The sequence below is a fragment of the Microtus ochrogaster genome, linkage group LG1 (assembly GCF_000317375.1).
Source record: "Microtus ochrogaster isolate Prairie Vole_2 linkage group LG1, MicOch1.0, whole genome shotgun sequence".
In the NCBI taxonomy this organism is placed as follows: Eukaryota; Metazoa; Chordata; class Mammalia; order Rodentia; family Cricetidae; genus Microtus; species Microtus ochrogaster.
Genome location: NC_022027.1, coordinates 56,795,842 through 56,807,283, shown reverse-complemented (window position 1 = coordinate 56,807,283; position 11,442 = coordinate 56,795,842). Strand labels below are relative to the sequence as shown.

General features: G+C 44.7%; 1 protein-coding gene across 2 annotated transcripts in view; it reads right to left on the bottom strand.

Annotated features, from left to right (window-relative positions):
• The window catches only part of LOC102001200 (BTB/POZ domain-containing protein 8), a 67,058-nt gene that overhangs the window by 54,938 nt on the left and 678 nt on the right, over positions 1–11,442 (bottom strand). For both annotated transcript variants that reach the window (XM_026785097.1, XM_005359644.3), the window contains exons 2-3: positions 4,568–4,762; positions 791–987 (exon numbers count right to left, since the gene is read on the bottom strand). In XM_026785097.1, the coding sequence (XP_026640898.1) occupies positions 791–987; positions 4,568–4,762 (392 nt within the window). The remainder of the gene's footprint in view (positions 1–790; positions 988–4,567; positions 4,763–11,442) is intronic.

Sequence of the window (11,442 nt, the reverse complement as noted above, 5' to 3'; positions counted from 1 at the left end):
CGCTAACACCATACGTGCCAACACCATACGTGCTGTAGTACCTATGCGCTAACACCATACATGCTGTAGTACCTACCGCCAACACCACACGCTGTAGTACCTACGCGCCAACACCACACGTGCTAACACCACACGTGCTAATACCATACATGCTAACACCACATATGCTAACACCATACGTGCTAACACCATATGTGCTAACACATGTGCTAACACCATACGTGCTAACACCACATGTGCTAACACCATACGCGCTAACACCATACGCGCTAACACCATACGTGCCAACACCATACGTGCCAACACCATACGTGCTAACACCATGCGTGCTAACACCACACGTGCTAACACCACACGCGCCAACACCATATGTGCTAACACCACACGTGCCAACACCATATGCGCCAACACCACACGCGCCAACACCACACGTGCCAACACCATACGCGCTAATACCACATGTGCTAACACCATACGCGCCAACACCATACGCGCTAACACCATACGTGCCAACACCGTACGTGCTGTAGTACCTATGTGCTAACACCATACGCCCCGTAGTACCTCTGCACAGTGACCACTATGTACAACTTACTTATGTGTTGTTGACCACTAGAATGAGAAGCGGTAACGTGGAATTGTATGTAACCACAGGAGCGTTTCCCTTTCTACATGCTCAGTAAACAACAACAGAACCGGGAGCAGCTTGACAAGCTGCTTTTCTCTACTACATCAGAATATAATTAAGTTCATGGTTATAAAGTATATAAAATCCAGCAAAGTATCTCACCACTGGAAATAAAACTGCCGCCTCCACCAGTAAAATCCTCTTGAGTTTCGCACTTCCCAAGGAAAGAATCAGACAAATTTCCACACTCCTGAAAGCCAACGTCGGGCTTCTTTTCTGGCATGACACTTCCCACTTTCATTTTTTTGAGAATTTCCTCTTCATAACTTTTTATGCTTTTGTTTGACGAATATACAATCCTAAAAGACAAAATATAAAATATTAATTAAAATAAAGGTGATTCCTTTTTACTGGTCTTTTTGTTTGAGACACAGTCTCTTGTACCCCAGGCTGGTTTTGAACTCCCTATGTAGCAGAGGGTGACCTATGAACGTCTGACCTCTCATGTGCTGGCGTTACAGGCATGTATCACCATGTCCAGGATGTAGCATAGTAACACGCGTGAGGCCCTACAAACAAACAGAAAACCAGGACTAGATGGCCTCATTGCTAGACCTTACCAAATTTTTAAAGATTAACATGAATCTTTCACAATTTTTTTTTCCAAAAACCAGAAGGGAAACATGTTCCAATTCATTCTGTACAGACAGTATTGCTGGTATAAAAGCAGACAAAGTTATAGATAAGCCACTGTTCATTCTTAGTATAAGAAAAACACACGCAGCTGGGCATGGTGGCGCACGCCTTTGATTCCAGCACTTGGGAGGCAGAGGCAGGAGGATCTCAATGAGTTCTGGGCCAGTGATGTCTATAGAGCAAGTTTCAGGACAGCTGGGGCTACATAGAGAGACCCTGCTTTAAAAAAGAAGGGAAAGGAAAGGAAAACACTCTCAACAAAACAGCAGCAACATATAAAAGGATTACAGAGTATAGCCCATGACATTGTACTGCAGGAATTCAGGAGTGGTTAAACAAAAGAAAATCAGTACTATATACTATATAGACAGAATAAAGGACAAAACCACATAGGAAACCACATCGCTAAGGCAGAAACTTAGCACTAAGCATGATGAGAACTAAGATGGATGAGCTAATGGTTATCGATCCGAGGGGCCGGGGAGCTGGCTTGGTGGGTAAGAGCACTTGCTGCACATGCATGAGGACCAGAGTTCAGATTCCCAGGCCACACATAAAAGGCCAATCATGGCTGCAAATGCCTATAACCAAAGTTAGTGGGTGCAACAGGTGCATCCTGGGAGTTTGCTAGCTGGCCAGTCAAGCCAAAACAGCAAGTTTCCAATTTGGTAAGAAACTTTGTCTCAAGTGAATAAGTGGAGTTGGAGAGGAAAATGCTGATGTCCTCCTCTGGCCCCTGCAGGCAAGGCACAGGTGAGTGCATCCATGCACTGACATGCCACGCAGGGCCATATGGGAAAGCCAGAGTTGGTCAGGAGGTAGGAGAACAAGGAAGCACAGACTGAAGGCCTCACTTGTGGCTTCTGTTGTGCGAGTGGGGTGAGGCGGCACGTGAGCAGGGCTAAGATCTGGTGCTTTGGATAATGCAGGCACATGAGTAAAGGCTGTGCTCTTGCCATCTGCTTCCTGGCCTGGGACATGGTGGGGGGGGTGCTAAAATGTAAGAACCAGGTGGAGAAGAGAAGGTCTGATTGGCTGGTCTGCAAATCAAAGGTGTGCTCAAGGCAAATCACCTGCTGCACGAGGAGGAGTCAGCTGACCCTGGAAGGGGCAGTCTCTCCTGAAATGCAGAGACTCCAGACAGCAGAGCACCAACACTACATGCTCAATGTGATCTCCGAAATACGTTCTTAAAGGGTCCATGGTTAGTGCTGAGAGGCATCCGCTGTAACCTCAGACAAGAGGATCACCTGAGCAGAGCTCAGGACAGACTGAGCAACACAGATAGATTGCCTCTCAATAAATAATTAATAAAAATACAAACATAGCTGGAACATGTACCTCGGTGGCAGAATTTATGCTTAACATGAACAAAGCCCTGGGTTAAACACCCACCCGAAATGCAGAAAACACAGCTAATAAAAGAGAGAGAAGACAGGAGACCTCTGTGCTGTGTCAGCAGCTGAACTGGCTGGCACTTGAGCTACCGGCTCTGCCACTGTTGGACTGAAGACTCCAAGGCCCCTTTCTTTCTCTTTCACAACATACACAGGTTAAAACTTCTTGGGAAATCGAAGCTATTTTGTGATCTTGGTGTGAGCCTTAAGCTTTCAGAGGACACCAAGTCAGAGTTTAAACCCTGTACACTCCTGAGTGCACGCCAATGTACACTGTAGAGTCAGCAGTTCAGGGGAAAGGATAGCCACTAAAAACAAGTGAATTTCATACAGCAAAAATTCAAAATTCTGTTTTATCATAATTTCAATTTTTAAAAAAAGTCTAAATCAGCTGGGCAGTGGTGGCGCACGCCTTTAATCTCAGCACTCGGGAGGCAGAGGCAGGTGGATCTCTGTGAGTTCCGAGGTCAGCCTCCTCTACTGGAGCGAGTTCAGGGACAGGTTCCAAAGCTACAGAAAAACCCTGCCTCAAAAAACCAAAAATAAAATAAAATAAAGCAACAACAAAAAAATAGTCTAAATCAGACCAAGCACGGTAGTACATGTCTTTAATATTCAGCATGCAGGAGGCAGAGACAGACAGCCTGTGAGTTTAAGTCCAGTCTAGTTTACATAGCTAGCTCCAGGCCAGTCAGGGCTATAGGCCCTGGAAGACCCTGTTTCAAAAAAAGAAAAAAGGAAATCTAAATCAATGTTTTCTATTATAATATGCCCTTTAGTTTAGGATGCATGTTAATGAGAAATTTCAATGTAATCTGCTAAAAAAATTTGGGGCCAATATATAAGCACTTTCTATCCGCAAAGCCCTGCTGAGCTATCACGTGTGAACTGACATGTATCTGACAGTCCAGTTCCAAGAGCTTGTATGACACAGACACATGACTACTGGCATTCATGGGTTATGAAATCCCTAGAGTGGATCCCACAGACACACCATGGCTACTGGCATTCATAGGGTTATTAAATCTCTAGCACGGTTCCCCATGAAAGGGAGCAAAGTACAGAGCAAGCTGTCCTGACTTCCTTATGCTGAGAAACGGAAGCTGAGAGGAACTGCGAGGCGGAGCTCTCTTCATCCCCGCACACCACCACTGAGTCAATCTTGGTGTGTAACACAATCTTTTCTTGCATTTCTTTCTTTTGAGACCAGGTTTCCACTGTGTAGCCTGGCTGTCCTTGAATTCACTACGTAGACCAGGGTGGCCTCAAACTCACAAGACCCACCTGTCTCTGCCTCCAAAGTGCTGCGATGAGAGGTGTGTGTTACCACGGCTTGCCTCTTCCCTATCATTTATATATGTATAATCACATATATAATTTCACGTCCATGCATGTTGTGCATGCATTTGTGTCTGCACCCCATGTGTGTGCCTGGTGCCTATGGAGGTCAGAAGAAGGTGTTGGATCCCCAGGAACCAGAGTTAGGATGGTTGTGAGCCACCGTACACATGCTTGGAATTGAACCCAGGGCTTCTGCAAGAGCAGTCAGTGCTCTAAACCACTGAGCCATCTCTCTAGCCTCCTTCCCCATCACTTTTAACGAGAGCAAATAAAAGCTAACACTAATGTAATATCTCCTATTGCTGAGATCACAGAAATATACACAGCAACTGGCTGAGGACCAGTCTTGAGTATATCTTTGCCAATACTAAGCCACTAATATTAACAGAACAGTTTAAATGAATAGGTTTTCCTTAGATTACATAAGGAAAGTATGCACAAATATTTTTAAAAAGCCACTGTTTATCACATTCAAATGTAAGAGGAAAGCAGACGAGGCACTTACTGTAAAAATGCTCTCAGTTCTGAAGCGTCAACATTGTCCACAGGAACAAGCTCATTTGTTAAGCCACTTGGCGTCTGTCCATTGACGTGGAAATAAAAGCCAGGAGCTCTGGCTAGCAGGACTGCCCTGTGCACTTTGAACAGAGAGCCACCGACAGAAAGAACAGTGTCCGTGTGAATCTCTTCCCTTAAAAGCCTGTTAGGGAAAACGGTTACAGTTGGGTTAGTGACCTTAAAACAGATAATGGGTTTAAAACAACCCACAAACCTAGAAAAACATAAGTAAATAGCAGAGGCCGAGCGAGATGGCTCGGACGGCGAAGGAGCTCCTCACGTAAAGCTGGCCAATCACGGTTGGAGAAACCAACCTTACAGAAACAATTTAATAGAAAACCTGGATTTGTTTGAGTTCATTTTAAAGAACACTACACTTAATACTGGTTCTGACTCTGATTTCCTTAAAATTTAATCAAAACAAAGAGGATTTCACTTTTTTAAAAAAGTAAAAACATCTGAAAATATTTTCTTAATTCTACTAATACATCTTATTTTCTGCCACTGTTCTGGCTATTTTTATGTCAATGACACAGCTGGAGTCCTCTGAGAGAAGACAACATGATTGAGAAGATCTGGGAGGCTGAGCAAGCCATGGAGAGCAAGGAGTAAGCAGCACCCTTCACGGCCTCCACATCAGCTCCTGCCCTGTGTGAGTTCCTGTCCTGACTTCCTTCTATGAGAATACAATGTGGAAGTAGAAGCCCAATAAATCTTTTCCTCCCCTAGCTGCTTTGTCATGGTGTTTCTTCACAGCAATAGAACCATAACTAAGACAGCTATTTACACTGATTTTCCTTTAAAATGTACCTTCTAGAGTTTTATAATGGAAATACAGAGCAGAAAGTTAACTTAGCTTCTGACTATCAATGAATCAACTGTTCAAAAATCATACTTAAACAGAACCAAAAATGTATACAGTCTGCACCAAGAAACAAGACATAACAATAGATAATTCAGGGAGATGGGGAGAGAGAAGAGAGAAGGGGAGGATTGGGGAGAGCTTGGGGGAGTGGGATGGTTGAGATGGAGGAAGGGTGGATATGAGAGCAGGGAAGAGGATATCTTAATTAAGGGAGCCATTTTAGGGTTGGCAAGAGACTTGGCTCTAGAGGGGTTCCCATGTGTCCAAGGCGATGTCCCCAGTTAGTTCCTTGGGCAGCTGAGGATAGGGAACCTGAAATGACCCTATCCTATAGAAATACTGATGAATATCTTGCATATCACCATAGAACCTTCATCCGGCGATGGATGGAGATAGAGACAGAGACCCACACTGGAGCACTGGACTGAGCTCCCAAGGTCCAGATGAAGAGCAGAAAGAGGGAGAACATGAGCAAGGAAGTCAGGACCGCAAGGGGTGCATCCGCCCACGGAGACGGTGTGGCTGAGAGAAACTGTCACACTTTTGTTAATCACCAAATCTGAAATGCAGCCTTGGGTGTCAAGAATGTGACATTTACACACTTTCCCATCCCCACCAAACAGAGTTAATCATGCTGTAATCTATTATTCAAAAATGACACTCAGGAGATAAACCCACTTGAATCCCTAGTGCACGCATGTCCTTATAGCGAAGCCCACTGATTTCATGAGCACATAAACTGGAAAATAGAAGATTTCATCATCTATCTATTTGCCTCTTTTTACTAACTATGTATTTCTGCTCTCTACAAACTTAAATACTGTGTCTCACTAACCACATCACCGGTATCATCAAGATATGATTCTCAGAGGACTTCTGTATTGCAGAATGTAACAGGCAATCACACCAGAGTACCACAGGAGGATCATGGACTGGGTAAAGAGACCCATTGCCGTGAAAGCTTGGAAAGCAGCCAATGACACTCAAACTCCCCTAAGACGGAACTAACTGCTCCTTCCCCAATCCCATCAGGCTAGGTCCATGCCTCTATTACAGCATCTCTGTCACTGCCTCATTGTGTTCGTGCATCTCTCCTCACAAGATAATGAATTCCCAAAGGGCAAAGCTGTCTGTCGTCAGGAGACAGGGGGCTCAGTGTTTGCTTGTCCATGGACCCCATTTTACATTAAAGGAGACAAATGCCGCAGAGTACAGAAGCTTTCGAAACTCTGCAAACACGTTTAGCTTGGTCAGTTTTTTTCACAGAGAGTCTTTTCGAAGGTAACTAGCTTAATGTTTACAAAGTGTGTTGTGCTGAGCCCTGCTGCTGGTGACGTGGGACTTCCTACTCTAGAGGCCCACACCAAGCAGAATGTTCTCATGCGGCAAGTTCCCAGGAGACGAAGTCTGACAACTGAGGTAACTTTACAGAGAAGGCTCTTACAAGCCCACTCCATAACGGACAGCACCAAACCTGGCTATTTTCTCTGACACACATATCTGCTGTAAAGTTGGATTTTTATACATTGGGCATATTATCTACTGATAAAATAGAATACATACATTGATATACTACAATCAAATTGATTCAAAGCTTAACAACAACAAAAGAACTGTTTTCTCAAATTTTAGCTGAAAACTCAAATTATACACTATATTTGTTCCTCTCTCCTACCCAGCTTCTCTGATGACCCCACCACCCCTCCTAAAGTGAACAAGGAAGCTTTCCAACTGGTAGCCAGCTGAGGAGGATATCAGCCTAGGATACCGGAGGCCCTGGATTTGATTCTCAAAGCCTGGAATTCCAGACACACCAGAGGTGGAAGACGGAGAATCAGGAGTTGGGGCTTATGCTAGGTCTCTTTCAGCTGTGTTCATCTGGCCCACATTAGACCCTGCCTCAAAACAACAAAAGTCAGATACGTGTGGTAGCCAAATAGCACTAGGGAATCCTGTTCCTAGCCGATGCTAACCAGAGTACTTGTTACATTTTTTTTAAAATAGGCAACATATACATACATACACACACATATATTGCAAATATAAAGATTTTTTTATTTTATAAAATCACTTGTATCAGTTGCAAGTGTATCTTGCATTTTCTGTGAGTTAAAAATCTGACTCACACTGACTTAAACAGAGTTTCCCTGACAACCGTACCACCCCTTCTAAAGTGAACAAGGAAGCAACATCAGTGAACATCAGTGAAACAACTGAGTGCTCGCCGGCTCACCCGGCACCGAACTGAGTGCTCGCCCGCTCACCCGGCACCGAAAGCTCGAGGAAGAGCAGGCTGGAGCAAAGGCCCAGCATATTTCCATCTTTCTCTTTGCTGTCTACTATGCTGCCCTGCCGTAGTCCGTCTTATACTGATGTGACAGTAGTGACAGTATACCACAGACAAGGTATTTACAACACACAGTTTATTGGCTCACAGTTCTAGAGGCTGGCGGCTTCTGATCTCAAGATACTGACATCTGGCAAGGGCTTCACCATACAAGGCGGAAGGCAGGACGGCAAACAAGACCAAAAAAGGGCCAGTGTGCTTGCACGCACCCGTCAGCGCAGGTCAAAGCTTCAAGAATCTTCCTCAATAGCGACTTCCGCCTGCTGAAGCAGAGGCTGGCTCACTGATTGGCGGGCTGGCCAGTAAGCCCCCAGAAGCCTCCAGTCTGCCTTTCAGGTACTAAGACTACAATGTCTACCACATCCAGCTTTTTATGTGGGTTCTCCCTAGTCCCAAATTCAGTCTTAATTTAATAATTTAATAAAGGACCCAGCTTCACCAACAGAATGGAACCCTCAAGGCCTAATCACAACTTAAGGACCTCCAATGACAGTTAAATTTAACTTGTATTTCAGAGACGACAAATATTCAAATCAGAGCATAACCTATAGAAAGCATTTCAGACTCCTACTAAGTGTGGTTACCATAAGCATTGAGTGTGCACTACATGCTGAGATCACACAGACAGCTAGAAGAGTGAGACATAGTGCTCACCCCGTGGAGTCCTAAGCACAGAGGAGAAAATCAGGTCCGGAAATTGAAAGAGGATAATACATTCAACAGCAAGTACACTCTGTGACCCCAACCCCATCCACCCAGACAAGACATTGCACAAGACAGTCTGTGAGAGACGTGGATTAAATGTGACCTTTAAAGACTTTATAAGAGTTGGTTAGAAAAGCAACTGGAAGGGGGTTCCTGGCTTTGTTCTTTACAACCTGATCCATAGGGTGCTTTGGGTGTGGCACACAGCAGGGGCTTTTAAAGGCAAAAAGCACATCCTGGAATCTCGCTCTGCAGCTGCAGACATGAAAGTGAATAGGAGGTGAGGAACTTTACAGACCCTTCTACTGGAGGAGAGTCAACATCCTGAATGTCGGGCAAATCGGTCTTTCAGAAACCAGTCAATAGTCAGTAGTGACAGAAAGGATGAAATTAAAATACATAAACGTAATAAAACCAGAGCTGATTAGGTATAGAAGTGAAGGTAGAAAAATCTGGTTTGGATAACCGGATGCTGCTGAAGCCACAACCTTTAGTCTGTAGTGGCTAGCCCAGTCTCTCCTCAAGTCATCTCTTCAAATGTTCCAGACAGAGCCTCCTGAAGATCCACTTTCTGCTCCTCCCTTCCTCAGCTCGCCCACAAGTGTTCAGACAACAACCCCGCTAACTTTTCCACTCCCGCTCTAGGTAGGGAACCCTCAGCTATCCTAAGTCCTAGCTGACTTGTTTCTGACTTCTCTTTACGAAGGCATTTTCTCATTTTCTCAACTCAGGTTCCTTTCTTTCAGATGCCTCTAGTTTGTGACCAGGACAAAGTCAAATCTACTTATATTACCTTATCTTTTTAAAACCATATACCCCAATACCTTCATCTCATCTGAACTGGACTGTATCTGAGCCAACATTAGCTTAATATGTTAGTTAAGCCAGGTAACTTCTACAGGAAGAGACCATGATAATCTGGGACCAAGAGGTAGCACTCTAAGAATGCACCCCGTCCCTCTCCCAGGGAAGGAGTGTTAGCGAGGTGACATACTTTTCCTCCCCAGAAGCCCATCCCTCAGTGCGGCCACTAGCAGCCTGATGGCAGTGTGGCAGGACAAGACACTGCAGAGATCCTCCACCTTGTGTTCTTGCTGAGGCCATTCCAGGTGTAACTAGAATTTGGTCTCCTTGGTAGAAAATCACATGAAAAATTACCCAATTCTATTCTAGGACCCTTAAGTCAAGATGCCCAGCTAACTGAGCTTCTGCTAAACTGTGAAAACCTCCCCCTGCAGCTAACCACTTAAGTTCTACTATAGTGCTTGCTTGTGGAAAACTCCCTCTGATGTGAGGTGTCCTTCTGTATGTGTGCTGCTTTTATTGGTTGATGAATAAAGTTGTTTAGGCCAGGGGCTTAGCAGAGTAAAGCTAGGTGGAAATCCAAAGAGAAATGATAGAGTAGGCGGAGTCAAGGAGACATCATGTAGCCATACTGGTAAACCACAGCCTTGTGGCAGTACACTGATTAATAAAAATGGGTAGTCAGTAAGAAGCCTAAGACATTGGCTAAACAATTGTAACTGATAATAAGCCTCAGAATGGTTATTTCATAAGCGGCTTCAGGAACAGGTGGGCGGAGAAAAACCAGTCCATGGGGGCCAGCAGGATGGAGAATACTTCTAGCTACATCTCCCTGCAGCTGCAGGTTCTCTCTTTAAAAGCCCCCTGCTCTAAATGCTTAGATTCCCTAAGCGTAGTCCCAGCTGGCAAGACTGAATTTGCTCAATTGGCTATAAACTCTGTCAGTGGTCATCTCTGGCAGGCAGGCTCTCCCTGACAACAGAGAGCAGCTTGTCTGCTTGTCTGGGTCCAAACTCAAAGCTAACTTTTACTTTTTCTTTTCTTGTTTGTTTGTTTTCTGAGACAGGGTTTCTCTGTAGCTTTGGAGTCTGCCCTGAAACTCAACTCTGTAGACCAGGCTGGCCCAAACTCAGATTCACCTGCCTCTGCCTCCTGACAGCAGGAGGCATGTGCCGCCGCTGCTGGACTCTATCCTTTTCTTTTAGACACTGGCCCAGACGCTCTAGACTTTCTCACTCTTCTCTGGAAAAACCCCACACATCACTTGGTACTTGTCCTCCTTTGGGGAGCCTGACAGTTTTCTCAGACCCAGGCACCTGCCAAGATTTACAACTTGCCTATTGAGGTCTTTCTTTAAATTATTTTATCAAAAAGACTATGAATTCAGAAAAGAAAACCTCAGTTTTCTCGGTAAAATATGGAGCCCAATGTTGAGGCCCCTATAAAACAAAACAGAACAACAAAAAAGAAACAAAGTGATTGATTTTGGAATAAGGGCCAGAGAAATGATTCAGAGGTCAGAAGCACATACTGTCTTGCAGAGAACCTGAGTTTGGTTCCCTTCACCAACGTCGTTCCCATTCCCAGTGAGAAATAGTCTTCCCAGTGAGAAAACACTCGCCACACTTAGCACTTGTCTGGTTGGGCTACTCAAGGCCCTAGGAAGAGCTGTCCTTGAACAGACACACCTCAGGCTAATCACATTTCACCTCTGCAGCCTTCCTTAATTCAAGTCCTAGCCCCAGGTTGCACTTTGAACGGTTTAAACAGAGGAGACAGTGCAAGCAAGCCTGGCCACTTGGGCAGACGAGGCCTTTGCACAGCAAAGATATTTAAATACATATTTAAATCAGTGGAGTTTTTCAGAATAGCTGTTACCCAGGGTCATTTTCCCACGTGGCAGAATCAAGCTTTTCCTGAGACGAGCAGGGGGAGGGGGGGCACTTGATGGCAGACTAGGACATAATGGTAGCTGTGACCCTGAGCGGGTCCCTGTTAGAGGAATGCTGACTGTTGTTCTGCCCTTCATTTCAAAGTAAACACTCGTTTTCCTAATTATATCATTTTCTTACAACTTTTTAAAGACACGGCTTACGTTTCA